The sequence below is a fragment of the Lates calcarifer genome, linkage group LG10, assembly GCF_001640805.2.
Source record: "Lates calcarifer isolate ASB-BC8 linkage group LG10, TLL_Latcal_v3, whole genome shotgun sequence".
In the NCBI taxonomy this organism is placed as follows: Eukaryota; Metazoa; Chordata; class Actinopteri; family Centropomidae; genus Lates; species Lates calcarifer.
In genome coordinates this window covers 656,785-671,398 of record NC_066842.1, presented here as the reverse complement: position 1 = coordinate 671,398, position 14,614 = coordinate 656,785, and the positions used below count along the sequence as shown (strand labels likewise).

The following is a 14,614-nucleotide window of genomic DNA, read 5'->3' as shown; positions in this document are numbered from 1 at the left end:
TGATCTGGAGCTCAGACATCGATCATATAAATAAAATTAATTTGAATTGTTTTAAAACTAAAACAATCAGCGTAAAAACAGTAATAAACACCAGGACACGTTCAGTCAGTGATTCAATAACATATTTTAATTTTTCAGTGTTTTAGTATAAAAATCCCACCGGCCGTCTGTGGGCTGGTTTCCACTCCCATTGGCTATAACTGTGGTTTTTCCCAGAGAATCAGCTAAAGTACCAAATCTATTTACACACAACATCCACATCCAGAGGGGCCAAAGAAAACAGGAAGTCTACCCATCGCTACCCCGCCAAAACAAAACGTCAAACACTATCACCTCACCTCTCAGATTTAATGCTATTATTCCAAAATAAAAAATAAAAACTCACAAACGACAGAGGAAGAGGAGGGGCCTCTACACGCGGCTCCTAGTGTGCCCGTAGTATTTTCTTACAATATAAAGTAATGCATATACATTTTCTGTTTTACAATAAATTAGTACAGGCACATTCTCTTCTCTCCTACAGCTGACTGTAGGTCAGTTCAGGTGGAAAAGATGATTCTGTGACGTTTTACAGAAGATTTGAACTCATCACAGCAACAACACAAACAAAAACAAAAAGGCCGAAAACCTGAAAAACAACTAAAAAAAACACACATTAGTGGGAAACTTGTGGGCAGCAGATTTTTTTTGGTTTCGGTGTGAATGATGCACTTCAGGCATTTTAAACTTTGAGAGCTTCTATATAGATTTTATATAAATATGTACAAACAAAAAAAAAAGTAGTCCAGTAAAAACATTCAGGTAAAAAAAAAAAAAAAAAAAGATGCACACAGAAAAATTAATGCCAAAGACGAGAGAACGTGAAGCTTGAGAACTCAATAACTTACAAAAACTGTAAAAAAGGAGCTGAAATAAAAAGGTTCAGTACAGTATGCATGTTTGTTTTTGATTCTCTGTGTAGAGATAGCACCAGCAGAAACTCCGACACCATCAGTGCCGGCGACGACGTGGATCCTCACCTCCCGCTGTATAAATATCTGAACACGGTGCACCGACGACGAGCTGAGGGAGTGAATAAATTAGTGTCAGACCTTGTACAGGATATTTACAGGAGCTGCTGCCGTCACACACACACTGATGGACGTTTTCATGGCAGTGAGATTGTTGCAGCAGTCTTGCAGCACATTTAAAGGAGGTCAGAGGTCAAACTCCGACACATTCAACAGGTTTTAGACCCGTGATTTTTCGGTCCTCACAGCCAACGTTAGATTTTTAAAAATCTTTTCTTCGTTTTTTTGCACCTGCTAACCGAGGCGTTTTCATTGCATAGCTCTTTGACAAAACAAGATGGCCGTCACAAGCTACAGTATTTCGGACAGGGGAGACAGATGTGCGTGGAGGCGTGACAACGATCCAGTTGTAAGAAATAGTAAACATGACGAGTGTGTGTGTGTGTGTGTGTGTGTTGTGCGTACGAAGCAGAAACAGAGTCTCTGCGGTGGTGGTGTTCAAAATAAAAACTGACAGGTCAAAGAGGGAGAGATGGATGATGGGTAAGGTGAGGGATCAGTCTGTGAGGGCGAGGCCGGCGCTCGGCTCCAGCTCGCCGCCGCCTCGGTTCAGGTGGTTCATGGCCCGGTCGAAGGCGAGCCGCACAGCTTTACGGATGCAGGAGGAGCGAGCCTCCGTCAGCTTGATCCTGTCGAGCGTCTCGTTGATCCCGAAGGGCGCCATCTTGGATCTAGGAAGCCATTGCCTGAGGAGGGAGAAGACAGAGGTCAGAGGGTGACGAGGGAGGTGACAGACCGAGCTGTGATTGGCCGAGCTCCTCACCAGCTGCGCTTGCTGTCGAAGAAGTGGACGAGGAAGAGTTTCTCTGCGGACCTGAACTGCATCCGCTCTCCGGCTCTGAGAACGTCCGGCGGCGGCGGGGGAAGCTCCACCCCGTTGTGCTGACACGCCGTCCTCCGCACTCTGGGGTCCATGATCTGCAGAGACCGACAGACAGAGAGACAGACAGGGGGCGGGGACTGAGTGAGACGGCCTCGCCACGGTTAACGGCGTGGACTACATCCTGGTGGCGGCGGTTGCACAGACGGAGCATGCAAAGCCGAGTCGAGCCGGAAACGCTCTGAGCGAAGCGGCCGACTCCACACACACACACCACGACCGGCTGCGAGCACAAATCACGAGCTACGGCACGCACGATGGCAGAGGGGCTGATGGGTAATGAGACAGAGAGCAGGGCTGACACTCACTCACCAGGGCGGGGTAGGAGGGATATCCACTACACTTAGCCCAAACTAGTTTAAGAGGCTCCAGAACAAATGGAGACGCAGCGGTGGGATTCCACACCTCTACAGGAACAACGACAAGCAAGTTATGAAGGATTCACTGCAACAGACACAGAGCGCACGCACACACACACACACACACACACACACGTTTTTTAAAGATTACCTTTAAAAAACTAATGAGACTGTGACTGGACTGTTTTGTCCACAGACACTTATCAACACGTTTTAAAAGCATTAAGAAGAAGAACATGTAAACTCTGATTTAAGGACTTTTAAGGACTTTTAAGGACTTTTAAGGACCTGTGTGATGGTTCAGGTTAAACTAAAAGGATCCTCGTCTTTAATAAAAAGCTCTGGAGGAATCCCATCATCAGTCTGAGTGTCAGATCTTTAGACTCAGGAGTAAAACCTTCACTTATATTTCAAAGTGCTGTGCTTCATTTTTTCCTCACAGCTGCTGTGGCTCCAAATAAACAATAAACACTGAGCCACACACACACACACACACACACACACACACACAGGGCTGGGCATCATGTAACATGTTTAAATATCAGTGCAGATACACCTGAACTGAGTCAGTGAAGATGTTCAGGTGTATGAACACACTGATGATGTGGACGACAGGATGTTACAGTTCAAACTCTTGGTGTCGTTCAGTCTGAACCCACAGAAAAAACCTCAGACTCCACTTCCACCTGTTTTCCTCAAAGCTCCAGGTCTCTGTGATCCAGGACCTCAGAGGTCCCTGAACCTCAGTCTGAGAACTCTAAATACTGATCCACTTCACTCTGAGCATGTGAGGGAGAATAAACAGAACCAGTGCATGCTGGGACATCAACAGTGTTAGTGTACTGACAGAGACTTTAATAAGCTCCAGCAGACAGAGAGAACTGACCAATCAAAGCGCTGCCATGCTGTTCATGCACATGAACCAGAGACCGGGCTCCGCTCACCTGAGGAGATCTTAACAGCTTTGGTGAACTCTCCGTTCTCGATGCAGGTCCTCAGAGCGCTCTTATCGTCCACTGTGCTCCGCCGAGCCGCCGCCGGCCGCCCTTTCCCGCTTTTAGACACGATGACGGTGCTGCAGGAGAGAGAGGAAAGCTCTCGATATCATCCCTGACAGAATTAAATCTCTGATCTCAGTCGGCAGCAGGACTCTGATGGTTTGTCCTGGACTCACCTGGTGCCACAGAGGACGCTCCCGCTAGAGGAGATGCTTGACTCGGACGCACAGCGGCGGCGAGGCTCCAGCAGGCGAGGAGACGGAGAAATCTCCTCCTCCTCTACCACAAAACCGTTTGCTATTCCTGATAAAAACACATCAGAGTACGTTTCACATCGACTCTCAGACTCTCACATTATTTTACTGCTCTGTGATTGGTTACCTGTGCCGAGGCGTTTTATCGGCGACTCCTCGTCGTCGTCCTCTCCGTCGGCGCTGCTGCTGCGGGTTCTTTTCTTCGGCAGCAGGAGCGTCTCCAGGCGAGGTATGACGACAGACAGGAAGGTTTTGGCGCCGAGAGATGGCGGCGCGGCCTCCTGGGTCTTGGGTGGTTTCTGCGGGCTGGCGCTCTTGGACTTGCGGAAGAGGATGTTGTTCCGTCGGCTGCAGGCGGCGGAGGCTTCGGTGTGGAGGTCGCTGTTGGGGAGCAGCGGGTCTGAGATGTGCCCGTTGGGGGTGTCCGGGGAAACTGAGGTAGACGTGTCGCTGTCGAGCTCCATGGGAGTCGGGTCCGTGCTGGGTCTGACGGGCTTCAGAGGAGGCGGCTCCGGGTCGTCGGGCGAGGTGTCGTGCTGCGACGTCAGCAGCTCTAACGTTGGCGGAGGTAAAGACTTGTCCTCCTGCGTTGTGCAGGGCTCGGCCGGGGGGTCGGGTAGTGGTTTCTGGTCGGACTCAGCGGGGGTCCGGTCAGGCTCCGGAACGGCTGGTGACGGCGGGAGGGACTTCTTCAGGCTCATCTCGCTGCGGACCTCCATGATGGTCTTCTTGAGCAGTTTGAGCCTCTTGCTGCGGGACGGGCTGTGTTTCATGGCCGTGCTCAGGTCCAGCTTTTCCAGCAGCTCCTTCAGCTGGTCCTCCAGGGGGGTCAGCCGGCGGTAGGCGGGGCACAGCAGACGGTCCACTGAGGAGAGAGAGACCGGCTTCAGGACTCTAAAACACCTCAGGGTCAGAGCGTAATGACTGAGGTGTCTTTGAACTTACCGTCCTCCCAGGAGAAGGGGGGCGCTGCCTCCAGTTTCGGGGCCTGCGGTAGGTGCAGCCCGCTGGGGAAGTCGAAGCCGATCCTGTCGGCCTCTCGGCGAGCCCGGCGGAGGATGGCTCCTCCGTGGTCCTGCATCCTCTGAGCTGCCTTGTAGAAGAAGGTGTCCTTGGCGTTGTAGGTCATGCAGTTGGAGATGATGAGATTGAAATCGGACTCGAACTCCTCCAGGTTCTTGTAGCCATGACTGTCGATGCGTTTCCTCATGGTGGAGAAGTCCATGGGGTTCTTGATGTGGTCCAGGTAGTCGGGAACCTGCAGGAGACAGATCAGGGGTCAGAGGTCAAAGCTCTGTGGTGAGACTGGAACAAAAAGCCTCTGTCCTACATGTCGTCACTTCAGACAAATGACTGCTGACCTCCTTGGTGCTGACGGGCTGAGCGAAGATGCTGTACTGGTCCTTCTCCTGCAGCTGACTGAGCACAGCTCTCAGCAGGATGTTGAAGGGGGTCAGCTGAACCTCCAGCACCGACTGCTGCAGCTTCATCTGACCACAGAACAAACAGACAGATGTGTGAGTTTGGAAACCTGTTGTCATTCTCTCTAGTACGTCTCCACATGTTGAACTGACTCTACCTCCTCTCTCTTCAGCTTCTCTCTCTTCCTGATGAGCTCCAGCAGCAGGCGAGCTCGCTCCAGGTCGTGGCGGAGGCGGTGCCACTCCTTCAGCTGCTCCTTCAGCGCCTGGTTCGTCTCCATCCGGTCCTGGAGAGAAAACACACACAGGTTGGTTCAGTAAAGACGTTAAAGACTCTGCTGTGTGAAGGTGAGCGTGTGTCGGCGGCAGCTCTGACCGTCTGCTTGGCTTTAGGAGGCTGAGGGTTGGCCTGCAGCCGGCGGATCAGCGGCACGTTGTTCCTCGACTGCCTCTTCAGGACCCAGTAACTCAGAACCCTCTCCACGAACAGACGCTTCCTCTGAACGGCCACCTGGTTCAGGATGGTGTCGAAACTGAACCACAGGGAAACAGAAGGAGAAATTAACAGATACTGATCCTATCTTCACTAATCTGTGATCTGATTGGCTGAAACAGAGAATTTATGAAGTTGAAATTAAACTGTGAGAAATATTAACAGGAGTCAACTTGATTTCTAATTAATATGACAGATGCATTCTGGGAGTCTTGGTTGTCGCCTACCTTGAGGTGGTGATGCTGGGACCAGAGCTGGTAGGGGTCTCAGGTTCTGGTTCTGGTTCTGGCTCCGTTCTCTTGCTCTTCTTCTTGGCCCGGGCCTTTCCTCTCTTGTCAGCCCTCTTGTGACAGGCTCCGTTCTTCGGGTGCGGTTCCTCGTAGATGTTGAGCGGCCGCCGATCGCAGCCGTTGGGCGTGTGGCTGCAGCAGAAGGCGGTCTTCTTCACGGAGAAAGTGGTGGCGCCTGATGCTGTCACCTCTTTGATGGGCTCCATCTTCATGTAGAGGCCGGCCTTCTGGGCACAGCTGACGTGGAAGGCGGTGTAACAGTTCATCTTGTCGCACTGGATGCACGCTCCAGCGCCCTTCTCCTTACACAGGTAACAGGTGAGCTTCCAGCGTGCCGGTGGGATGTTGCGGACGCCATCGATGGGCTCGATGAAAACCGTGTCGGAGAAGCCGACCTCAGGGACCCACAGGGCGCAGGCCACGTGGCCCCAGCGGTCGTCGTCTGTCTTCTTCAGGGCTCCGCCTCGGTTGGGGCAGAAGACGCACTCTGCTGGTCGTGATGGACACTGCAGGCAGTGGCGGCACAGCCACTGGCCCTCGGGGATGTACGGCACGCCGTAGCACTCCTGGTGCACGGCGATGTTGCAGGAGTCGCAGAAGAGGATGACGTTGCTGTCGGCTCCGTCTCCGTCCATGCAGATGCAGCAGACGGCGTCCTCGTCCACCAGCGACTGCAGGTCGCTCTGACCCTGCGTGGCCAGGTACGACTCCTTCTCGAAGCGGTCCATCAGGAACTCAAACAGGTTGTGCGACACCTGGCTGACGCCCTCGCTCTTCCTCTTCTCGTTGATGAGCTCCAGCCAGGCGTAGTCCTCTTCGTCCATGTCGTACTCCACCTCTTCGTCCAGCTCCTCCGCCGTCCTCTCTGTGTATTTGTAATACGCCGCCGGCCTCTTCGGCACCACTGGCAGGTTGTATTCCACCGTTCTGACCTTCGGTTCCAGCAGGCCACCAGTGCCGCCGTGGGAGCCGCCGGTGCCGTGCGAGGCTGTGAGCGCCGCATTCTTCTTCTGCTGGTTGTTTTTGAGGCGCACGGAGCGCACCAGGACCTGCTGGGGCTTCTCATTGTTCTCCTTGTTGCTGTTGCACTCCATGATCTCCTGAGCCGTGGGGTCGTCGTCCATGATGACGTCCAGTTTGTCGTAGATGCTGAGCCGGTGCACGCGGCCGTCCACCTCCAGCTCCACCATCCGCTGGGCTTGTGCGTACGTCAGCGTCTCTCGGTTGGGCGACGGCTTGATGGGGGATGACTCCCTCTTCAGCACCGACGGGCGGTGATTTCGACCTTTTTTCTTCATGTTGAAACCGTAAAGACCCTGAAACCAGAAACAACAGAGTCAGTGACTGAAGGTTTGCTCAGGTCAGTGTGTGTGGGGGGGGTCTAACAGAATCCAGCAGCAATGATTAACAGTCTTCACCCTCAGTGTTTCAGGAACAATGTTTGGCCGTTAATGTGTTCACATGAGGAAGTCTCCTCCTCCTCCTTCAGCCACACAGCAGCAAGAAAATAAAACACACAACTTTACACTTCTGTGAGTCGCTTCAGTGTTCATCATACTGATGAAGTGTGTGTGTCACATGTTACAGGTGCTGCAGGTGATGTCTCTGTAAATCTGACATTTATTGGATGAAGCTGATCATCATTAGAGCTGATTATTGTTTAAAAACACCTGGGCTAAAATATAACACAAACATGTTTAATATTTTTTTTCTCGTGTAAGAATCTGTCAAACTGCTAAATGCATCAGTTTTACATAAAGAACTGTATTTACTTCAGGAACAATCTGATCAGAACATTAACAGGAGTCTGAATCTGATCAGGTTATTGATACACAACGTTTTCAAGCTACAGAAGAATTTCAGTCAAAATTTAAAAAGAACTGAGGTTAGATTTTCAGCCCTGAACACAAGGAAACCAACAATACAGTGTATTTGAGAAGCTGTAAACACTGAGTGACTTACATTGTTTCAGATCTACATAAACACACCTCTGACTGTAGAGTACTTCTTGTCCACAGAATATTTATATTTTATGTGCTGTATCTCTACTTATACTGCAGTAATCACCAGAGTTACTCAGGGTCCAGACTCAGATTTAAATATCCTCAGTATCACAAATACAGTTTACACCTGAACCTGAGGACACTCTGGACTTTGGTTCAGAAAAGGAATTTAACAATTAAAGAATTATCAAAATTGTGTCCGGTTAATTTTCTGTGACAGTTTTACAAGAAACAATTTCCACCTTATATTTTCTTTAAGGTGTCTTGGAACATTTGTTTTATGCACCGTGTATAAATATATCAAGAGTTACTGAAACCAAATGACTGTTCCTGCCGATAAAGTTAATTCTAACCTCTTTCTGTTGTGCAGCTAAAACAACAGAGCTGCAACCATCAGCTGATTTATCAGTCACTATTTTGATAATTAAATCATAGAGTTAGTGATTTATTAAAACACAAACTTAAAGAATGTTGCAGCTTCTCACGTGTGACAGTAAAATGAATCCGTTTGAAGAGACATGACATTTGTATATTAATTTTATAGACAAAACGGTTCATGGAGTAATCAAGTAAAAAATCAGCAGATGAATAAAAAAAATAAAGATCAGCTCTAAATAACAATGACACCTTAACGTGTCTCTGCAGAGGACAGACAGGGGACCTTTAATCGCGGAGCTACAGTCCGTCTGTGCAGCTTTTACTCCTGTGATCGACCTGAAGTCAGTCTAAGACTAATGATTTTTATTCTCGATATTATACAAACTAATTCCATCTGTGTGTAAACAGCTGGACTTTAACCCGCCTCTGTGGTGCAGCTGAATCTTAAACACGCTGTTTACCCACATTAGTTCCCTCAGAGAGAACAGAGCAGCTGGAGCTTTAAACATGGAGCTGCAGAGCGTCTCTGTGCAGCTTTACTGTCTGAGATCAGCGTGTTTTCAGTGTGAGCAGAGACAGAACAGGAGACAGGATGTGACTGAATGAATGAAAGAAAGACACCGGGAGCAGCTGGGCGTCTCTACGCCGAGCGCAGGGAGCCTCCGGCCGGCTGCCTGGAGCCGCTGAGAGCCGGTTGTTGTTGCTGAGTCTCACCGCCTCACAGCAGCAGCTCGTTCCGTTTCTCTGTTAACTGCAACGGTGCCTGCTAGCCGCGGCTAACGTTAGCTTCACTTAACCGAACCAGAACCTCGATCTGTGATGATAATCGACCCTGCTCCGGGTTTACCCACGAAACACCGGCCGGTTACAGGAACAGACGACCCGGTGGTGGCCTCTAATCAGGCGGCGGCCTCTCCGGTGGCCGGGTAAACGCATTAGGACACTCCGTCCACAAACCGGGCTAACGTTAGCCTGCTAGCATTACACTAACTGAGGGGGGAGGAAACATGGCGACCAACACAACAAGAAACTACCTCGATTGAAAAAGTTGTCTTTTCCTCAGAGCAGCGCGGGTTGGTTCGGAGTTTAAACCCGACCAGGCTGAAGGGGAGGTTTATTAAAGAGATGAGGGCGGAGTGAGGCTGAACTTACCTCGGTATTTTCACCAATTCAGCTTGTAAAAACAGCAGCAATGGCGGCGCGGCCTGTGGAGCGAAGCGGCAGTTAAATCCACATTCAGTCCGCTGGTCCGACGGCGGCCGCGGCTCGCGCTGAACCGAGTGAAGACCTGAGAGTGACCGGCAGGTATCCAGGGCGACGGAGCCGGTTCCAGGTGGTCTACTGTGATCCCGGGTACGAACACTGATCGGTAGGGGGGGACTGTGTGGAGGCAGTCAGAGGTGGCAGAGCTCAGCGGCTGCCCGAGCTTCTCTTCCCCCAACAACAATGCGGTACGTTGTGAGTCGTTACGCCGTGACGTCACCGCGTACAAAACGTACAAACGAAAAGCTTTTTTTTTTCTTTTTTACTATTCTTAATTTCTTTTATTAATTCATTTATTTCTATTTAGAGGAGCAAAGTTTTCCACAATGACAACACGTGTTAATCAGAGCAGACGCTGATTAAAGGAGCAGTCTGTCTATCTGAAGTACAATAAGTAATAACACAAAAAGATAGAAATATTAGCATCTAAATGCAGAACGGCCTGTTCAGAATAAGATTAGGTACACCCAGCTGATACAGTCCTGCAATAAAACCTGGTTTATTAGAAAGAGGGAGAAAATGTTTAACAGGAGTGTTTAGAGTAGAACATCATCAGCTCCTGAGGTGACACAGTTTTATGAAAAGCTTCATCACTATGACACCATGCATTTTATTTTAAAGTTTCACCTCCTGTACTTTTACATGGAAGAACATCCCGGTTTGATATTCTCTGCAGCTCAGGAGAGAGACTGTGGTGTCTTACAATCTCCTGTTGTCTCTATTATGTCTCTGAATCCAGGTGAAGTGTGGGAAGAAAACCATGAAATGATCAACAGCTGCATTAAACACTAGGTGGCAACAGACACAACTGTCAATCACCTGCACTCTGTTTATTAACAGGCAGGAGCTTTTAATCTGACACAGATATTAATATTACTGAGTGTCCTGAGGATGTTTATAGACAGAAACATTCAGGATGAAATCAGTGTTAAAATGAAGGGAATTAAACGTAAACCTCGATGCTGCTTCTCCAAGAAACAACTTTTATCTTTAAAATATTAAATGTTTTTAATTCCTCAGTCTCAAACAACTCAACATAAAATCAGACAACACAGTAAAAAGTCCCCTGACCAGACAGAGATCCAGGTCATGTTCAGTCCAGACCAGGAGGATGAACACAGGTGAACACAGGTGAACACAGGTGAACAGTTTCCCTCTGGACAAACCTCCATCGTCTGATCTGACAGAAAAGAGGAGACTGTTCCTTTAATGATAAACCTGTCGACCAATCAGCAGCAGAGACATGGATCAGGTGGACTCTGCCGGTGGTTCTGGCTCGTGTGGACTCTGGCTGGGACAGGCCGACGGGGCGTCCTCTCTGGACAGGAGGTTGTTTTTGCGCAGGTGGCAGGCCTGCTGGTAGGGGGGGCAGATGGGCGGCTGAGTGGGGGGGGTGTACTGGTACTGTTTACCATCATCGAGCTGAAGAAAAAAAAATGATATAGACGATCCTTTTAGTTTAACCAGAAACATCTCTATATATCAGCACCAGACTCCATTAACAAAAACAGGGATTTAACAGGAGCTGCTGGAATACCACTGCCTCCATCTGTTAGTGTGTCTGTGTTACTGTGTGACTTTCAGTGGTGGAAGAAGTAATCAGATACTTTACTGAAGTAAAGTACACACAGTAACACAGACACACTGACAGATGGAGGCAGTGGTATTCCAGTTCTGCTCAGTAAAATCCCTGTTTTTGTTCAATGGAGTCTGGTGCTGATATATAGCGATGTTTCTGTGCAGTGTTAACCAGGAGGATGAGGCGGCGTCTCTTCACCTGCAGAGGGTAGGTTCTGTCAGAGTCGAAGGCGCTGAGGTCACCACACGCCAGGAAGGGGACGATGACACGGTTTGGACCCTCCAGCTGGTTAAAGTCCACATCTGACAGACAGAGACCAGAACCCAGAGTGAGAACAGACGGAGGAGAACCAGGACCAGGACAGATCAGAGTCTACTCTATGTAACCTCTGAAGACAAAGGACTCTACTCAGAGTCTCAGCTGGAGACCAGGTCAACACCTGAGTGCACCTGGACAGGTAGTTACCGTAGGAGTGATCCAGCAGAGGGTTGGACATGTTGGGGACATAACCATCAGGAGGAGAGTAATTCTGACACACCACGAAAGCCTCTGCACAGACAGACAGACAGAGAGGACGTCAACATACGAGTTCATGTATGAATTAAAGTTTACCTCTGTTTTTTTAATGTGGACCTATCCATTCCTATATATCAATACCAGACTCCATTGACAAAAACTGGAATTTTACTGAGCAGAGCTGGAATACCACTGCCTCCATCTGTTAGTGTGTCTGTGTTACTGTGAGACTTTCAGCGGTGGAAGAAGTAATCAGATACTTTACTGCAGTAAAAGTACCACACAGTAACACAGACACACTAACAGATGGAGGCAGTGGTATTCCAGTTCTGCTTTGTAAAATCCCTGTTTTTGTCAATGGAGTCTGGTAGAGAAATATAGAGATGTTTCTGGTTAAACTAAAAGGATCTGACTCTTTAATAAAAAAAACTGTCTCTCATATTTTACGTTAAAATCACTGTCAAACAGTTAAATCTCAGATGAACAGAGTTGGTCTCCTGATGGAGGCGTGTGATTGGTCAGCGGTGGCGGCGACTCACCAATGCTGGAGTTCCTGCTGCTGCGAGGTTTAGCGCAGGTAACACCACTGAAGAAGATCTTCAGCTGAGAGTACAGCAGCGTCACGTCTTTACCTCTGAAGATCTGAGACACACAAACACTAACGAACAGAACTCTGACGAATATTTAATGAGTCACATTAAATAAAGGCTGGACTCACTTTGGCCACAAACGTTCCTCCAGGTTTCAGGACGTGAGTGGTGATGTTCAGAGCCTGAAACACAGACAGGTGTCAGCGTGATGTCACAGCATCACGACAGGTGAACACAAACACACCTCTGTACTCACAGCCAATAGGAGCTGAGCCTGGATGTACTCGTCCACATCATGGAGCCCGGTTACTGTGGAAACACAACAGGACATGAGTCCTGAGAGCTGAAGAAGGACAGGTGAGGACAGGTGAGGACAGGTGAGGACAGGTGAGTGAGGACAGGTGAGGACAGGTGAGGACAGGTGAGGACAGATGAAAAGGTGAGGACAGGTGAGGACAGGTGAAGAGGTGAGGACAGGTGAGGACAGGTGAGGACAGATGAAAAGGTGAGGACAGGTGAAGAGGTGAGGACAGGTGAGGACAGGTGAAGGTGGACAGGTGAGGACAGGTGGAGGGGGAGAGGGGGGGGGGGGGGGGGGGGAGGGGGGGAGGAGGTGAGGACAGGTGAAAGGTGAGGACAGGTGAGGACAGGTGAGGACAGGTGAAAAGGTGAGGACAGGTGAGCGTCTCACCGTCTGGAGCTCCATCACAGACCACGAGGTCGGCCGGCTGACCCTCAAAGTGTCGGATTATCTCCTGAGCTGTCGACACCTGAGAGGAAGACGACCACACAGGTCATGTGACTCTCCGAGGTTCACCTTGTAAAGATGGCTGCTCGTTAACGACTCTCACCTTGGTGATGTCTCCCTGGATCTGAGTGACTCCTGGCAGAGGAGCCATGGCCTGCAGGTCCACCGCCACGATCTTCACCTCCTCACCCCCGTCCCCCTTCTCACCCTTCTCTCCTCGAGCTCTGAGTGGAAATTCAAACATGTAAACTCTTAACTCGTGGTGTTATTAAAACCCATTTCACCTCGTTAACTTGTCCAGGTGAGTGTGTGTTTAAAACCTGAGTTTGCGACTGAGGACTTGACTCCAGCTGCCAGGAGCTGCACACAGATCCACCGCTCTGTTCACACCTGACAATCCAACAGTATAATGTGATCTATGTTACAGTGCATTCAGAAAGTATTCAGACCCCCTCATTTTGCTACGACACTTGAAATTAAGCTCAGGTTCTTTCCATTTCTGTGGATGAGATGTTTTGACACCTTCAGTGCTGGTGCTCTGTCCTGACCCTGTTCAGTGTCTCAGGTGTGTCTCAGGTGTCCTCTGGGTCTCACCTGTGAACAGGTTGAACTCGTGGTCGAGCTGCAGCAGCTTGAAGGCGCTCCTCGCTCTCCAGCCCTCCTCTTTGGCCAGACGGTAGTAAATGTCCCGCTTGTCTTTGGAGGAGCGACCCATCCTGACCTCTGACCTCTGACCCCTCTAATGAAAACACACACAGAACCAGTTACACAGCAGTCTCAGTCACTCTGGTCTTTCTTCTCTCACAGACGATGATATGACGACTTGCTGTGATAAACATTTCTAACCATTATTTTCTTACAATTAATGTGGGAAAAACGGATAAAGAAAAATAAAGTCCAAATGTTGGAAGCTCCAACATGACCAAATAATTTTAAAGCATCAACTGGATGCAGTGTGAACCAACTCCTTAAATCAAGAGTTTACGCACATGAGTAGTGTGGTCGACTCTATTTGAGCCGAATTGAAGAGCACATCTTATTTAATCTAAAAATGCGTTTAGTTGTAATTCAACGAACACTTATTGTAACCGGAGGTCGGTTAACTTTGTTTTTTTAACGGGAGTTTGGTGTCGGGTGCGCAGGAAACATAATTCACGGCTGTCTGAGCTCGTTGTCTGATATCAGGTCGGTGTTTGCGTCCGAGTTAAACTTCTATACGTTTATACTAAACAATATAGTCAAAACAGCGACATTATTTCTCATTTAAACAGACTTTATGAGCCACTTTTACTCACTGTTCACGTGCCGCTCTCGCGTTAACGATGGGAGGACCTGTGTCGTCTAGCTGTCCCTGCAGCGCCTGTTCAAAATGACGCTGCCATTCTCTTTCTCTGCGTAAAAATTAAATATATGTCTTTTAAAATGATACGTCACTTTACTGATAACATTTATAAATGTATCTAAATATATTTTTCAAAGCCACAATTTCTGTCTATGCATAAGTGACGTTTTAACCTTGTAAAACGTCAGGCGTTATAAACCCAATCCAACAATAAAAAAGACAAACGTGCAGAAAAAATAAAAAACATTACAAACAATATCAAATATCCATTAGCTAAACCGCTTATCCTTATTCCCTATTCTTCTCTTCCAATCTCGTTGTACTTTTAGTATAATGACAATAAAGGGCATTCTAATTTTTTTCCCTTTTTTTCCAGGCACACGGTGGCGCTGCAGGCACGTTAAACTGTTTTCTATAAAACACTAAAGAA

At 48.7% G+C, this 14,614-nt stretch overlaps 2 protein-coding genes and 1 long non-coding RNA gene across 4 annotated transcripts; 1 reads left to right on the top strand and 2 right to left on the bottom strand.

Annotated features, from left to right (window-relative positions):
* Positions 1 to 105: 105 nt before the first annotated feature.
* Positions 106 to 9,615, bottom strand: LOC108872427 (bromodomain-containing protein 1). 2 transcript variants are annotated; one of them, XM_018660104.2, is made up of 12 exons: positions 9,299 to 9,615; positions 5,703 to 7,081; positions 5,359 to 5,515; positions 5,141 to 5,269; positions 4,923 to 5,051; positions 4,507 to 4,819; positions 3,689 to 4,426; positions 3,484 to 3,610; positions 3,254 to 3,384; positions 2,263 to 2,357; positions 1,834 to 1,988; positions 106 to 1,756 (listed from the first exon to the last, which is right to left on the bottom strand). In XM_018660104.2, the coding sequence occupies exons 2-12, from the start codon at positions 7,061 to 7,063 to the stop codon at positions 1,567 to 1,569; spliced, it is 3,525 nt and encodes a 1,174-aa protein (XP_018515620.1). In that variant the 5' UTR covers positions 7,064 to 7,081; positions 9,299 to 9,615; the 3' UTR covers positions 106 to 1,566. The 2 variants fall into 2 exon arrangements, with proteins under 2 accessions (XP_018515620.1, XP_018515609.1); XM_018660093.2 differs by lacking the exon at positions 2,263 to 2,357 and having other exon boundaries at positions 1,602 to 1,756.
* A 599-nt stretch (positions 9,616 to 10,214) lies between these two features.
* ftsj1 (FtsJ RNA 2'-O-methyltransferase 1) lies at positions 10,215 to 14,221 on the bottom strand. Its single transcript, XM_018660146.2, has 11 exons — positions 14,138 to 14,221; positions 13,437 to 13,579; positions 13,163 to 13,232; positions 12,946 to 13,066; positions 12,786 to 12,864; positions 12,351 to 12,403; positions 12,223 to 12,276; positions 12,044 to 12,146; positions 11,454 to 11,537; positions 11,187 to 11,290; positions 10,215 to 10,831 (listed from the first exon to the last, which is right to left on the bottom strand). Exons 2-11 carry the CDS (start codon positions 13,555 to 13,557, stop codon positions 10,658 to 10,660), a joined length of 963 nt encoding a protein of 320 aa, XP_018515662.1. The 5' UTR covers positions 13,558 to 13,579; positions 14,138 to 14,221; the 3' UTR covers positions 10,215 to 10,657.
* On the top strand, positions 12,323 to 12,836 carry LOC127142837 (uncharacterized). The gene is made up of 3 exons (XR_007813915.1): positions 12,323 to 12,461; positions 12,526 to 12,581; positions 12,745 to 12,836. It is a non-coding gene; the product is annotated as an uncharacterized LOC127142837 (long non-coding RNA).
* Positions 14,222 to 14,614: the final 393 nt, after the last annotated feature.